The 16,941-nt window shown below is 44.6% G+C and overlaps 1 protein-coding gene across 1 annotated transcript in view; it reads right to left on the bottom strand.

Moving 5' to 3' along the window:
• NSMCE1 (NSE1 homolog, SMC5-SMC6 complex component) overlaps window positions 1-16,941 on the bottom strand; it is a 35,546-nt gene that overhangs the window by 14,835 nt on the left and 3,770 nt on the right. The window contains exon 2 of the mRNA XM_006070576.4: window positions 13,229-13,375. Within this exon, the coding sequence (XP_006070638.3) occupies window positions 13,229-13,375 (147 nt within the window). The remainder of the gene's footprint in view (window positions 1-13,228; window positions 13,376-16,941) is intronic.

Here is a 16,941-nt window from a genome sequence, read left to right as displayed (position 1 = left end):
AGGGCATAAAACTTACTTTATAGCCCTCGGCATAGTTCCAGCATCTTGGCCACATGCATTAAGTGCCCTAAAACCCATGATAACATTGCTGGAGTGGCGACAGGGACAGACGCCAACTGTCCATATAAGTGCAGGAAGCCTACTCGTCAGCCATTCCCCTGGCCGAGGCCTATTTGTCAGTACTTCTGGCAACGGAGCAACAGGACTCCCATCATGATGGTACTGAGGCGGGGCAAAGTCCAAATTACACTGTGAGTCATCCCAGAAAACCCAACCACTTTCAGCAGAACTTCACTGCTGATGCTGTTCATGTCCCTCTCATTTTCATCTCACCCTCTGAAAACAAGCGGTCCACCCATCACTGAGATGCGTGGCAGCCCCCACCCGCAACCATCCAAGCAGTTGAGGAGCTGATGAAGGCTCTGCAGGGCTGGGCTGCCACCCCTGCTGGACCGAGCAGCTCAGCTTCGTCCCTGAGCTTCTCCCTCAAGCTCATCTGAGCAGAGCTGTGGAGACTGACAAGCCAGATGTCCATGGAGGCCGGGCGGGAAGCACAGATGTGGCTAGCAGTGGGCACAGAGGGTGAAGTGGACAGCGAGCATCCCGTCGAAAGAGGCAGGGCTCTTCTGCTCCAGGCATGTGCCCAATTTTTAGATTTTTATTAGAAAAATTGTTTTTTCTCATGTGAGACAAGTTTAAAAAAAAAAAAGTTTTTAAAAATTAGAAATACTATAGGGTAAAAACTACACTTGCAAACTAGATCCCAATGACAGCACCAGTTTTCAAAATGCGGTTTGGGCTGGAGCCCTGCCATAAAGACACAGGGAGACGGCAGAGGCCACAGTGTCCCGGTCCACCAGAGAAGCGACTGTGGCTTCTCGGAGGAAACAACTCAAAGGAACAACTGTGTCACACACATTCATCTGACAGACTGAATGTACAAACTGACAATAACCATGTATAAAAACAGGGCTCTTACCCACAATCGGCGCCAACCAGCCCAGGAAACCAACCTATCACCTATAGGAAGCCAACAATAAGCTCTGCAGAATGACCAAGTCTTGATTAATAACTGACAGCTTCCCTGATTTTTGTCTTAGGCCCAACCAGAGAAAGTCAGGAATGCTCCCCCAAACCCATCACAGGCTGTCCTGCCTCTAGTTAGCCTGCCTCCAGCTTCCCGGGCCGCAGCCTCCAATTGGGATATCGCCGAGGCCTTCCCTCTCCCCCACCATGGAACTTGCCCACTCCTCTGCCTGCCATCAGGTCTCCAAAACACAAGCGCCTTGAGAGAGCAAGCTCTAAGTAAACAGCTCTCGCCTGTCCTCATCTGGGTGGTCTTTGCTTAATGCCCACACCTCATACACATGGGAATTGGCTCAGCGGCCCATTCCCAGCAGGGCTTAGGAAGGGGCTGAAAGGCGTGCAAGGCTGTGGTGCTGTCAGAAGAGGACTGACCACTTCCGTCCTGCTCACTGCAGCCCTCCTCTGAGTCCCCACCACCTAGCCCGTCCTCCACGTGCAGCCGGGGTGAGACCAGATCCCGGCACCACCACCACCCACCTGGAAGCCACCCGTGGCTCCCACCACTCCCGGCCAGACTCGTGTGTGCCTGCTCGCTCTACACTCGGTTGTGCTAGCCTTCCCCTGGCACTCACACCCCTTTGGCACCTGCACTCGTCATCTCCTTCTCCGAGGAAACAATGACCACACTTTCTAGATTTTCTAAGAAAACCCCAGTATCAGAAAATCAGCTTATAGAGGGCTTCTCTGGTGGCTCAGTGGTAAAGAATCTGCCTGCCAATGCAGGAGACACGAGTTCCATCCCTAGTCCACGAAGATCCCACAGGCCACAGACTAGCTAAGCCCATGCACCGCAACTACTGAATCTGTGCTCTAGAGCCCAGGAACCGAAAACTACTGAGCCCACATGCCACCACCAGTGAAGGCCGAGTGCCCTAGAGTCCATGCTCTGTAACGAGAGAGACTAACGCAATGAGAAGCCTGTGCACGGCAACCAAGAGCAGCCCCGCCCGCCACAACTAGTGAAAGCCCGCGCAGCAGTGAAGACCCAGCGCAGCCAAAAATAAATAATTTTAGGGAAAAAAAGAAAGAGACTGAGCTTACGAATTCCTATCGCAATTCCCATTGCACTGAGGACCAACGTCACAGACCTTCTGGGGCTCACTTCCCCACCCCCAGCCCCGGGATCTGAGAGTGGACACTATGGGGAGGGACTCGCAGGAAGGAAGGGGCTGCAAGGAGCAGGAAGTACGCTAAGCCACGCACGTCACCTAAGCTCCCTGTGTGACCCTCACAACTTTTCCATGAAGTAAATCAGATTTCCTCTACAAAACAGAAAGCAAAGACAGAAAGTGAAAAAAAACAAAAAACCAAAAAACTTTTCCAAGTCCCTGATTTGAACTCACGTCTTCAAGAAAAGGCTTCCCTGTTCCTGCCAGTGGTGTGTGTGGTGCTCCTGCTGAACTCACTGCCAGTCCTCCCACACACCCACAAGTCCACCCCTCCTGGGGGGATGCAGTGCAAAACACATTCTGGACCTAATGAGGCCCATGCTTGGGAGAGCGTGGAGCACACCGAGGTCCCAGCTCAGCCGATCCACGCTGGCCTGGGAGGGACCGTGCCCACCCCGCCCCCACCTCACCCCGCAGACTTGGACGAAGTGAGTCTTTCAAGAGCCAGAGATGGGAAAGCCACAGCATTCGTTCCCTCCTGGCTGCAGAACTTCCAGAACCCAAACGCTCCAGCCTGAGCACATATCACAGCTGCCTGCTGTGAAATTCCGTATGTTTGAAAATTCATCAAGTCCCGTTGGAGATGTTACTTTTCATGCTAATTTTATGCCACTTTTCAGTTATGGGCACATGCGTAATCCCCCCTGATTAACTGGAAAGGCAAGCCGGCTGACAGCAGTAAGGTTATTATCACAGCGAAAGGAGAGGAATGTGCAATGAGATCGTTAAAAGTAGGAGGAAAACTTATCTGGAGCCAGCATCTGATCATCGCTGAGTCCTCTGTGGAAAGAGAAGGTGCGTTTAAACGTGACTGCAGAGACAGGATGGAATACTAAGCGGAAAGGTGGGCAGCAGCACTGCCTCGCCACTAACACAGGCCACGCACCGTGAGCCGGAGCCCTGAGCGCAGAAATGGCCGTGTAAACCCACACGAGAAAAACAAAGCGAGGTGGAGAGGTCTGACAAACAGAAAATATCCATCACTCCCACGTTCCTCTGACAGTGTCCCCTAACCTATTTTTGGTACATGCACTTCAGTTCACTGGTTTTTTGCCTGAACATCCTATTGCTTATTCTACTCACTGAAATAATGTGTCAATTTTCAATCTAAGATTTTAGACATTCTACCTAATTTGTCCTTCCAACAAACTATATATGACAACTAAATGTAACACGTGACGCTGGGGTGGCTCCTTTGCTAAAAGAGACATGATTGGGACAACTGGAGAAACTCCAACGGGATCTGCGGACCAGATGATAGTGATGCATCAATGTTAATGTTTGGGTTTTAATGGTCGTCCTGTGGTTACGTAGGAGAATGTCTTTGCTAGAAGGAAACACCCCAAGAATGTAGGGGTAACAGAATTTCAAACTGGTAACCTACACTCAGATGATTCAGGGTAGGGGAAGTTCTTACAACTCTCCTATGAGTTTGGAACTACTTCAAAATAAAAAATAAATTTAAAAAGCAAGGCTAGGAGCTTCAAGCAAGGCAGGCCCTCGGTGAATCTGGCGCTAATGTGGAAGGCAGCACGGGGCAGTGGAGGGGGGAGCCCAGAGCCACTGTGTGAGAAGGGGCCGCACAGCAATCCACGCTCCAGGGATTTCTACTTCCTGCTCTTAAGACAAGGAGGCTGCACCCAATGATTTCCTAAAACTCAACACGTTCAACCACACAAAACCAGAAAGACCAGCCCCCAGAGTTTAACAAGGCAAGTAACTTTGAGAGACTTGTTGCCATGAAACTGTGGACCGTGGCGACATTTTGCTTCTGCCCTTAAAGCCACATGATCAATGACACACATTCCAACCAAGAGTCAGGGTCAGATTCGGGGCCCCCTCAATCCCTCAAGGTGGGCAACACCATTCCCTGACAACATCATCAGGAGGAAATACCTACTTCCCAAGAGCTCCTGGGCCTCTTACAAAGGCTTCAAAATTCAGGTTTCCATGCTTGTTTTGTTTTTAGGAAACTGAACGCCAACTGTCTTGGGAGTCATTTTGAGGAGGGGGCCTCCTCACTTTGAGGAGGGGGGCTCTCCAGGTAAGCAGAAAGAATACTTCTCCTGAATGCTGCATCTATGTTCACTGAGTCCACATTGATGACACAGGGCCTTATGAGACCAAGAGAATGAGCTCCATTTTGGAAACCTGTTGACTTCCCTACACGGCCCTGACAGGCCACAGAACACATGCCACATGTTCCATCCATAAAGCTCTGGGGTTGAGTGACTCGATCAAGGTTACACAGCTACCAAGTAGCAAAGCTGGTTTAAATGCAGATTTTTTTTAAACAGCTTTGTTCAGATACAATTCACCTACAAGTTTAAAGGGCACAATTTAGTAAGACCCTTGAAACCACCACGACAATCAAGATACTAAGCATATCCATCACCACTTAAAAGTCTCCTCATGTCTATGTGTAATCCCTCTCCCACTCCTCACTACCCTCCCCTGTGCCATATCCCCAAGAGACCGCTGAACTCCTTTCTCTCACTACAGCTAAATATGAGCTGTCCAGAACTGTGTATATATGGATTCATACAGTATATACTCCCCTTTGCTTGGCTTCCCCACTGGGCATGACCATGTTGAGATTCATTCATAACGTAGCACATAGCAATGGTTCGTTCCTTTTTAATGCTAAGTAGAACCCACCATCAGATGGATAACACCACAGTCCATGTATCAGTTCACCTGTCGATGGGACAATTAGTTTTTTTTTTTTTCCACTTTGGGGCCATTACAAGTAAACCTACTCTGAAGACTTAGGCGTGAGCCTTTGTGTGGACACATATCTTCATTTCTTGAGCCTAAAAACAAATACATGAGAGAGAAATAGCTGTCATGAAACTGCCACCCTGTTTTTCAAGATGGCTATAGCATCTTATACCCAACAGGAGGTGAGTGTTTCAGTTCTTCTGCTGTCTTGCCAACATGTGATACATAGTCTTTTAAACCACATCTATTCTGACAGGCATTTAGTGGTCTCTCACTGTGGTTTTAGTTTGCATTTCCCTAAGGTCTAATGAAAGGATGAGCACCTTTTCGTGTGCTTGTCTGCCATCCACAGAACTTCTTGGGTGAAGTGTCTGTTCAAGTCTTTTGTCCCTTTTTCAATTGGGTTGTATTTTTCTAATTGTTGAGTTTTGAGAGTCCTCTATATATTCTGGATACAAACCCTTTATCAGATATGTGATATGCAAATATTTTCTCTCAGTATTTGGCTTGTCTTTTCATTCTCTAAGCAGTAAGTATATTTCAAAGAGCAGAATTTTAAAATTTTGAAGTGCAATTAATAATTCGTTCTCTTATGGATCATATCCAAGAAATCTTGCCTAATCCAAGGTCATGAAGGTTTCTTCCTATATTTTCTTCTAGAAGTGTGATAGTGTTAGGTTTTATGTTTAGGTATATGATTAATCTTAACATTTATATATGGTGCAAAGTTGGCTCAGGTTCACTTTTTTGAAGATGGATATCTAATTATTTCAGCATTGTTTTTTGAAAAGACTATTTTCCCTGAGTTGCCTTTGCATGTCTGTCAAAAATCAGCTGTCTCTATTCTATTCTATTGACCTGTAGATCTTTCTTTATGCCAATACCACACTGTCTTGATATAGTAGTTATATAATGTCTTAAAATCAGGTCATCTTAACTGACCTAATTAACCTAATTAATCAGATAATTAATCAGCATTAATCCCCTAAGTTTGACTGTCTTCTTCAAAACAGTTTTTGCTCTTTTTGATTCTTTGGATTTCCATGTGAATTTTGGAATCAGCTTTTCAATTTCTACAAAAAAAAAAAAAAGACCCTGCTGGAATTCTGGTAGGAACAGAGTAAAGGGAAAAAGTAGATAATTAAACAGTTAATCCCACTAGGGGGCTGTAGGGCTTCCCTGGTGGCTCAGACAGTAAAGAATCCACCTGCAATGTGGGAGACCCGGGTTCCATCCCTGGGTTAGTAAGATCTCCTGGAGAAGGGAACAGCTACCCACCCGCTCCAGTATTATTGCCTAGAGAATTCCATGGACAGAGGAGCCTGGTAGGCTACAGTCTACCAGGCCAGAGTCGGACACGACTGAGCGACTTTCACTTTTCAGGGGACTGTAAGTAAAGCAAGAAGTATGGGAGACCCCCCGTAAGTTAACGATCACTCAAGAAAGCAGGTTTGCTTAACCACAAAACCAAGAAGGCTTGCGTAACAACAAAACCATGCAGCAGGAGCGTGAGACACACCCTAAAATAACAGCACGACAACAATGGTGGTATGAGACCCGCATCCTGCCCGTGAGCAATGATTCCCAGGACACACCCCTCTGCTTGCACCAAAAATAAACATCTAAGAAAACAGTGACGTTATACTAAAACCTGAAATGATTTACAAATTTTAGCATATGTCACTACCTTTTTGCTCATTTCCACTGTGCCATGACAAGTCCCAGCTTGACCATGTAGCAACAAGAAAAACTCCCCTGCCCAACCTGGAGGAGCTGATGAGGGAAGCATGATATCTACTCAAGAATGAGGAAGAAGGTAGTCTTTCAACTCCTTCCCACTTCTCCTGTGATTATAAAACTGGAGCCCACTAAGTCCTCGGCACATGCCACCCTCTTGCTGGCCCATCTGTAAGCCTCATAAGCATCCTATTCTCATAAATCACTTCTTTACCTATCACTTTGCCTCTTGCTGGATTCTTTCTGTGCTGAGACATCAAGGATCAGAGTTCCCTGAAGCCCCCTGAAATGCCACCAAATCATTTCAGTCTGAGTGATATTGAGTTGAATGTATTAACACATATCATTTTGAGGAAAACTGGTATCTTAGCAATACTGAATTTTCCAGCCCATGAACATGGTGTCTCTATTTAGCTCTTTTTAAATTTTTCTCAGCAGTATTCTGGGATTTCCAGTTTACAGGGCTCCTTACAAATTTTTGTCCGATTTATTCCTCAGTATTTCATATTTTGATGCTATATAAATTTGGTGCTTTTAAAAATTTTTTCAATTTCTGATGATTCACTGCTAACACATAAAAAATGCAAATGATTTTTTGCATACTGATCTTGCAACCTGCAACTTTACTAGATCCACTTATCAGTTCTGGTAGCTTTTTCAAAGATTCCATCAGATTTTGTAATACACAGATGAGCACGTCTGGGAATAGACAATTTTACTTCTTCCTTTCCAATGTGGATGCCTTTATTTTATTTTTCCTTGCCTGAGTGCACTGGCTAGAACCTCTAGTACAATGATGAACAGAAATGATTAGAACAGACATTCCTGTCTTGCTCCTGAAATCAAGGGGAAAGTATTCAGTCTCTTACAATTAAGTATATTAGCTGTAGTTTTACATAGATCCCCTTTATTGGGTTAAGGAAGTTCCCTTCCTTTCCTATTTATTCGTTGAGGTTTGTTTTTTTTTTTTTAAATCAGAGTAGACTTTAGATTTTTCAACTCTGTGCAGACAGTTGTTGATTCCTCTCTCCTGCTCTAAGCCCTGAAGTCCTGTTTATCTTGCTTACACCCTGCTTAGGAGGATCTCATTGGCTTTCTGTAAGAGACTTCTGCTTCATCATGCCAGTGTAGATAACTGGATTTTGTCAAATGCTTCTTCTGCCTCTACTGAGATGATCTTACGGTTTTGCTTTTTTAGTTTGCTAATATAGTGAATTACTACACTGACTGATTTTCAAGTGCTTACCCCTTGCATACTTGGAGTAAACCCTACTTGGTCATTTCATATCATCCTTTTATATACTGCTGAATGAAACTGGCAAAAATTGTGTTTAGAATTTTAGCACCTACAGGGATTTCCCTGGTGGTCTAGTTAAGAATCCACCTGCCAAGTCAGGGAACATGGGTTCGATCCCTGGTCTGGGAACTAAGATCCCACAAGCCTCAGGGCAACTAAGCCACAACTACTGAGCCCATGCACCACAACTACTGAAGCCCACGTGCCCTGGAGCCCATGCTCCGCAACAAGAGAAGCCACAGCAACGAGAAACCTACAGACCACAAGTAGCAAAAGCCCACACACAGCAACAAAGATCCAGTATGGCCAAAAATAAATAGATAAAAAGAACTTTAGCATCTACATTCATGAGGGATCTTGGTCTTTAGTTTTCTCTCCTTACAGTATCTATCCGGTTTTAGTATCAGGATAATGCAACTCTTACAGAATGAGTTGTGAAGTGTTCTCTTCAATTTTCTGGAGGAGCTAAGGTAGAACTGGTATTACTTCTTCCCTGAATGTCTGGTAGAATTCACCAGGGAGGCCATCTGGGCCTGGAACAGGCACTATTCCCAGCCCCATGTGAAAATCCCACACTGCTTCCCTAATGCTTTTTCTCAAGTGTTTCTTTCCTTAGCTTCAGGGAGCTCCCTTGCTGATCAGTCCCCAGCTCGACCCTTGACAGGAGTGGAGGGGTGCTCTGCAGATCTCTACTCTTGTCTCCGTGCACCTCTCTTCTCCAGTACCCTGTCCTGCAAACCCTAGCTGCTTTCGTCTCCTGAGCTCTCAGCTCCTCCTCAACTCAGAGAGTCTGTCTGGCTCTGCCTGGTCCCCTGTGCCATGGCCTGAAGACGCTCTCATGGCAGTGAGTGGAGGCAACTGTAGTGCTCACCCCCCTTTTCCCTGTGGTGTAAGAAAGATCCTTGGTCACTGTCCCTGGTTACTGGTACACAGTTCCTAAAACACTTGGAATTGCCTGAGTGACAAGGTGACAGGCAGGGCTTTTGTTCTAATGAGATGACTCTTGGCAGGTCCCTAACTAACTTCAGGATGAGGGCCGCTTGCAGAAAGACCAAGCCTTGATTTGGTGCTTGGAACTTTCAGCCTCATTCCACAAATCTGGGGAGTGGAGATTGAGCTAATCACCACTAGCCAATGATTTCATCAATCACACCTATGTGATAAAACCTGCACTAAAAAATCCCTAAATGCTGAGATATGGAGAGCTTCTCTGACGGTGAACACATCAAGGCCCTAAGAGGGTGGAGCACCCAGAGAGGGCATGGAGGTTCCAAATCACCCCTGCCTCCCAGAGCCTGGCTTTGCATCTTATCTGTACAACTGCTCTTGAGTTGTATCCTTTACAATAAACTTAAAAAGCTTCCCCAATGGTGCTGTGGATAAAGAATCCACCTGCAGTGCAGGAGACACAGGAGATGTGGGTTCAATCTCTAGTTTGAGAAGATCCCCTGGAGGAGAAAATGGCAACCTACTCCAGTATTCTTGTCTGGAGAATCCCATGGACAGAGGAGCCTAGTGGGCTACAGTCCCTGGGGATGCAAACAGTCAGACAAATAATAAACCAGCAAAGGCAAGTAACATGTTTTTTTAAGTTTTAAGACCCATTCTACCAAAGTATTGAACCTGAGGAGGGTGTCATGAGAACCCTTGATTTACAGTCGGTCAGTCAGAAGAATGGGTGGCCCAGGACTTGCAACTGGCACAGGAAGTAGGTGCAATCTCATGGGACTAAGTCCCTCCCTCACTGATGGGATCTGACACCTAACTCCAGGTACATAGTGTCAGAACTGAACTGAGTTCTTGGACACCCAGTTGGCATGCAGAGAACTGGGAAGGTAGCGTTGGGGGAGAAAAAAAAAAAGACGACGACGAATATTTGGTGTCAAGATGGAAAAAACCCTCATTGCTCACCTCTCAAGAGATCACTGTCCTTCACTGACTAAAGTTCAGGGTTGCAAGTATTTTGTCCATTTTTCAATTGCTTCAGACAGGAAAGTAAAGAGTCCCTGTTGCTCTAACCCGGTCAAAAGGGGAAATCCTCCAGTACAAGTCTTCACCAGCACTCCACAGGCCTCCTGTACCTACGCCCATCAAGGGGGCTTACACTGGACGTGTCTGATTGTGTGTACATGACTCACAAAACCCAGAGTAAAGTTTATCTCTGTGTCATCAGCCCTTGCCCAGAGGCCTGGCCCACCGGGGAGTCTCAGGAAGTGTTGTCGGATGGCCACATGCTTGCACACAAGCCCTGGGCCAAAATCGAAGCTGCTCCAGTGCCAGGAAGAAAGGCCAAGGCTTCATACCAGGATGTCAAAAAAAATAATAATAATAATAATTCTTTACTAGCCAAGAGATGTGGGGAATTGGTCTTCCCCTAATGACAGTAACAGGGGAGCCCAAATTAGGAAGTGTTTTGATAAAAGGGACGAACGCTGCGGGAAACTGCAAGAATAACTTGCAGTTTCAATGACTTCTTTGCTTCGTCCTTCTCTGAGGACCTAAACATTTTTCTAGTTGGTAAATGGGGAATTTCCTAGGAATCTCGTCAAATGATAGGAGATTAATAATATTGGTCTTCTAAGCTTTTACTTAATTTTAGATGGTTTCTTTTCATCATCCCTTGGGGATATTAATCTCTCAAATAACACTGAAACTTAAAAACAAGCTTTTCTCTCTCGCTCTTCTATTTTTTAACGAAGGATGGGAGAAAACATCTGCAGTTCTATCCTGACTATCCTAGCCATGACCAGATCTTGATGAACAGAAATGGTACATGAAATGTGAGGAATAAATCAATTCCTAGACACATTTTACAGGACTTTCCTAAATTAGGTCATGACAACTTTAAAGGTCAAATAAAGGCAAAAACACTTTCATTCTTAGTACTGAGGCATCATACAGCTCCTTACAGTCAGCTCTGAAACTTCCCCATCAACAATAAAGCTCACAGTCAGGACTTAGATAACAAACTAAAAGAGAGAAGAAACTGTCACATAGGTAAGATTAAGAAAAACATGACTCTGCCTATCGCTGGAGGACACTCATGGCCAGGTTAAAGTCCTGCTGTATTTTTTAAAGAGCAAGAGAAGGGAGCTTGATAGGTGTAATATTCCACTTCTATAAAGGAAAAGTGAAAAGTGAAAGTATGAGTCACTCAGTCATGTCTCTTTACAACCCTGTGGACTGCAGCTGGCCAGGCTCCCCTGCCCACGGGATTTTCCAGGCAAGAATACTGGAGAGGGTTGAGGCTCTCACCAAAGACCCCGATCCACCACGGTACAGGCAATCAGAGCAGATATATTTTCACCAGGAGGGAAGTCTCAAGCACAGCAATAACTATGTCACTGTCTTGCTTCAAATCCTTCCAGAAGGTCTGCAATGTCCACAGAATTAAAAAACAAAAACAAACAAAAAAACCCACGACTATGGAGTACAATTATGGGCTCTTCATAACCTGTAAACCTACACATCACAAGAACATGTTCTCTTCCCACACAGCATATGTTCTTGTCCAGAGTTTCCCAAGGTTCACACGTCAATTAAGTTTGGACACAAAGGATCGAGTGGAGTTTAAAGGGATTCCTTACTGAGGGCCCCTCCAAGTTTTTAACTTGTTGCCATGTACCATCCAGCTCCCAGGATTTCCCATGAACACATCAGCAGACCAGCCACTTCAAACCCTGCCTCCTCTCTAAACGCCACCCCCTTCTGTCCGCCTCCTCCTGCACATCGGGAAGGATACTGCTCTGTATTCCCCGTCTTCCCTTACTGCTCTTCCCCCCTCAGCTCCTGGGGACCTGGCTTCTGCCTCCGTCACAACACAGACTACGGTTCTCTAACAAGGCAGCTAGTCTCAGGTCCCTTGACCAGTGTCCCCAAGTGCCCCGCTCACATCTTACCCCAGCCCTCTTGGCTTAGCTATTTCCTTTGAAAATTAAAAATATCCAAAGAGGGCCTTCCCCGGTGGTCCAGTGGTTAAGAATCTGCCTTGCAATGCAGGGCGGGAGGAGGGGACATGGGTCCGATCCCTGTTCGCGGAACTAAGATCCCACAAGCCGCAGAGCAACTATGCCTGACTGTTGCAACTACTGAGCTCACACACCATAACTAGAGCGTCTGCGCATCGCAATGAAAGATCCTGCGTGACACAAGGAAGCGCCTTCATGCCGCAACTAAGGGCTGATACAGCCACAAAAACTCACAAAACTACAGAAAGACAAAAACATACAATAAAAAAACACTTATTCCTGTTAATCAGGACAACCACTACACTATCCTAATAATCCCATGTTTACTTCAAGTCTTTTTCTTTTTCAAAGAACAAAATAGACAATGAGGTGTCCATTGATTTCTAATGACAAAATGATCCCCCTCCTCCTCTCCCCAAAGACAAGCGCCTTACAGCACACCCCACATCCTTTGAGAGTCCACTTTTAGATTTTTACACGCAGATGCATGTATTCACGAACAATAAAGATCGTTATGTCTTACAAAAAACTTAGCACAATGACATTGTACAATAGGTATAATTTACCAACTTTTTCACTCAATGAGATCTACCCACACTGACATTCAGCTGAGTAAGATCTACAAATGTGGATTTCACTGATCCAAATGGATCCTCTGGCTTCTACTGAGACCTCCAGTTATTGAAACCAGGTCCTGTCTCTAAGTGCTCCACGTGTGTTATCTTCGCTTCTCCCAACAACCCACTGAGAAGACGCTCCCAAGGCCCACAGCTGGCACAAAGCAGGGGTGAACTTTACCAGCTGGGCCAAGTCTAAGGCTGTGCCCTCCACCACTGTGCAAAGCTGCCCTCTTAACGTCAACAGCCACCTGAGCGCCTTCCATGCCAGGTGTGTAGTTCGTATCATGTCTCTTAAGCCTCTGAGCCTCCCCGGGTGCCAAGTACAAACAAACATTCTCATTTTAGAGGTGAAGAAACTCGGACTGGAGAAGGCGCTAGAGCTTTAGTGTGAACCACGACTATCCAGCCATCAGAGTCCAGGTTCTTAGCCACTGGGCTAAACGTCAGATTTACTTTTAAAAAAAAAAAATCAAGAGTTGAAGATGAGAAAGATGGGCTGGTGTGAGACAATGAGAGACCTGAACACCCAGGTCAGGAGTATCGGTAGACTGGGTGCGCGGTATGGGTCCAACGTCACTAGTCCCTGATTACAGGCAGCAGAGCAGCCTGGGAGCAGGGCAGGGTACTCACAGTCATGGACCTTATAGCAGTGCTTCTGCAAGCGCTTGACGTCGCACTCTTCCAGCACGCCGTGAGTCATCAGCAGCTGCAGGAATCGCCGGTGGACATCAGTCATGACGCCCGTTCTCCTCGTGTTGCCCTGCATGGATGGAGGAACTAAAAAAGGAAGCAAAGGAGATCCAGTCACGTCCGAGCACACAAGAAGTGATACTCCATGCTGCGTTCCAATTTACAAGTTTGTGATAGTTTCTAGAATCAAGTCCATCACGCTGATTAGTAAAAAGGTAAAAAGGACACACATCAGGGACGAGGCACGTTAGTACTGTGCAGAGGTAAGAAGCTTGAGCTTCCCTGGTGACTCAGTGGAAAAGACTGCCTACCAATGCAGGAGATGTGGGTTCAATCCCTGGATTGGGAAGACCCCCTGGAGGAGGAAATGCAACCCACCTCTAGTGTGTTTGCCTGGGAAATCCCATGGACAGAGGAGCCGCACAGGCTACAGTCCATGGGGTCACAAAAGAGTCGGACACAACTTAGCAACTAAACAACAACAACTGGTGAAAAAAATGGACTCTGGAAGCAGCCAGAACGCCGGGGTTCACAGGCTGCTCCACCACGGAGGGGTGTGAAATGGGGAAATGGACCCTCTACGCGCTTCAGCGTCTGATCTGTTAAGTGAGAATGACAGAAACATCCTCCCTAGAATTACTATGAGGATAAACAAACAAAGAACGTAACAGCCTGTGACAACTATAAATGGAGTATAACCTTTAAAAGTTGTGACTCACTCTGTTGTACCCCTGAAACTTAAAATATTGTATAACAACTATACCTCAATTTAAAAATATACATATAGGAGCCTGGTGGTAACAGTCTAAATGCTATTAAAAAAAAAAAAAAAGTTAGCTATTTCTACTAGTGGACAATTCCGAGTCTGAAAGTTGGCTCAACCTCCCACCAGGTCTATGGTCTGGGATAAATTTAGCTGAGGTCCCATTTCTCACTATAAAATGAGAATAACGTTCACTGCTTAGAGAGCTGCGAGGAAACAATAAGAGCTGGTTTCCCTCTCCTCTCCCAAACCACTGATAAAACAACTGTTGTGCTGGGACTGCAGGGTGTTGTGAAAATCTCCTTGCTCTCTACTAAAACGCTATCTTTCCACAAACCACAAAGATCAGAGCTGATAAAAGGAGCCTTGATAAAAAAAAAAAAAAAAAAAAAGCACAAGTCTGATCTAAAAGCCTGTTCCTGCCACAGAGAGGTGGCGCAGTGCAGGGATAAGAGCTGGGGTTTATTGAGAACTAGACGGAGGGCTCCGAGACCAGTGCTTGCCAGACTCGCCTGATCTTAAGAATCACCCAACTTGTGTATTACAAATGCAGATCTCCAGGTCTTTTCTGGAAGTTCTGACTGCAGAGGGGCTTGGAATCCTGAGGTTTTAACATCCACTTCCTGTGACGCCATGATCTTATCAGAAAGTCGCTATTACCTTAGGGAAATGTAACACAGAATAAACAGAGGTTTAGCTACTATGCTTAACCTCAGTCTTTTCATCTATAAAATGGGGATAATACTATCTTTAACACATACGATGCAGTTTAAATGAAATATGACTACCAAGGGTCTGCCAAGAACTAGGACCAGGAGATATGCAGGTTACTCTTCTTTCTAAAGGCATCATTGGCCAAGCCTCAGAACTAGGAAGACGCACTATCTCACGACCAGCCCCTCTGCCTGCCTGCTAGCTACCCTCGAGTATATCTCACCAGCATCTCCATCTCAACCAACCCTCAGCTGGACCCACCTTCTCCTTCCTCAACCCTTTTCCTCCCTGCAGTCCTCCTCCTTCCAGAATCACTGGTTCCGGTGTTACAGTTCATGCAGACATAGAGACACCACAGACCTGATCTTCAAACTCTGATCCTCCTCTTCTCTGGGGCTGACTCAGCTCCAGAAAGTGCTCAAGTCCTGCCAAGTGTATTTCCTATCATTAGGACAGGATATCTTCATCCATTCATTCAATTTTTAGGTACTATGCGTGATGCTCAGGTGCTCAGCTGTGTCTGACTCTCTGCGACCCCGTGGACAGCAGCAGTCAGGCTCCTCTGTCCACGAGATCTCCCAGGCAAGATACTGGAGTGGGTTACCATTTCCTACTCCAGGGGATCTTTCCAACCAGGGATCGAACCCACGTCTCCTGCATTGACAGGTGGATTCTTTACCACTGAGCCACCCAGGAAGTCTGTTTTAGTACTGAGTACACCCTTAATTGTCAGTGGTTGTTCCAGGGATAAGAACAGAATATTCTGTGGACTTTTATTCTAGAAACTATGGGTTTTTAAATAGATGATGCAGCCAGGCTGTTAGATCAAAAACTTACCAAATTGAATAATGAATAAAACCTAGCTATATGACATAGAAGTTACTTCTAAAACATAAGAATGCCAAAAAATTTACAGTAAAAGGATAGGAAAATATACCAACTAACCAAATATTAATATGACACAAAATAGACTTTAGGGCAGAAATTATTACTAGAGATAAAGATGGTCCCCATAAAATGATACAAAGGTTCTGTTCCAAAGAAGCTCTAACAATTTTAAATATTTAAGCACCTATTATCAGAGCGTCCAAGCAGCTAAGGCAAAAATAATCAGACCTACAAAAATAAACATATAAATCCATAACTGTAGTGGAAGATTTTAACATAGCCCTCTCAATCACTGATAAAATAAAGAATCTGTAAGTTTATAGAGAAGACTTGTAAAACGCAGCAAAAAGCTTAATCCGATGGACATGCATAAAACACTGCACCCAACAGCAACAGAATACAGAATCTTTAAGCATACTCAGAATAATTTTGCAAACTGCCACATATGGGCCAGAAGGCAAGTCTCAGCAAACGGTGAAGGACTGGTCTCATTCAGAATATGTTCTCTGACAGCAGTGCAAGACAGGTGGAAACCAGAAACGAAAACTAGAAAAGCTGTTTAGAATTTAAGAAACATACTCCTAAATAAGCCATTGTTAAAGAGGAATTATTAATGGAAAGTAGAAAATATTTTGAACTGAAAATAACAAAATATTACACACAGAAACCAGTGGAAGGAAACTAAAACTGAAGAAAGAAATTAATAGCCTTAAATTTTTATATATACTTGAGGGGGGCGGGCATGAAAATTAGTGAGTTAGACACCCATATCAAGAAGCTATAAAATTAATAACAGCAAATTAAAGACAAAGAAAGTTAAAGAACAAAAAAAACAAAGACCAGAACTTAATGAAATAGAAAATAAGTACATATCTGATAAGATCAACAGAACTAAAATTATTCTTTGAAAAAAATAATTAAGTGACAAACCTCTGACAAGATTTTTCAAGAAGAGAGAGAAAATTTATAAATAAATAACATTTGGAATGAAAAAGGGAAACCAAATGCAGACACAAACGTTTTAAAAAGATATTATAGACAAATTAATCTGAATTTTAAATATGTATAAAGTCACAAGAATTCATTCAAAACTAAAGATTATTTTAAAACATAAACAATTTTAGAACCATTATAGACATTTTACCGGAAATTTATCTTCCCACAAAGAAAACTTCAGGTCCCAATGGATTTATCAAGAATTCTACCAAGTATTCTAGAAACAAATAATTTCAAATGTTACACAAACTATCACAGAGCCAGAAAAAGAGCAAGCTGTCCCCAAAGCATC

Source organism: Bubalus bubalis, chromosome 24, assembly GCF_019923935.1.
Source record: "Bubalus bubalis isolate 160015118507 breed Murrah chromosome 24, NDDB_SH_1, whole genome shotgun sequence".
Classification (NCBI taxonomy): domain Eukaryota; kingdom Metazoa; phylum Chordata; class Mammalia; order Artiodactyla; family Bovidae; genus Bubalus; species Bubalus bubalis.
Note: the sequence above shows the minus strand (reverse complement) of the source record. Positions and strands in the feature narration are given on the sequence as shown.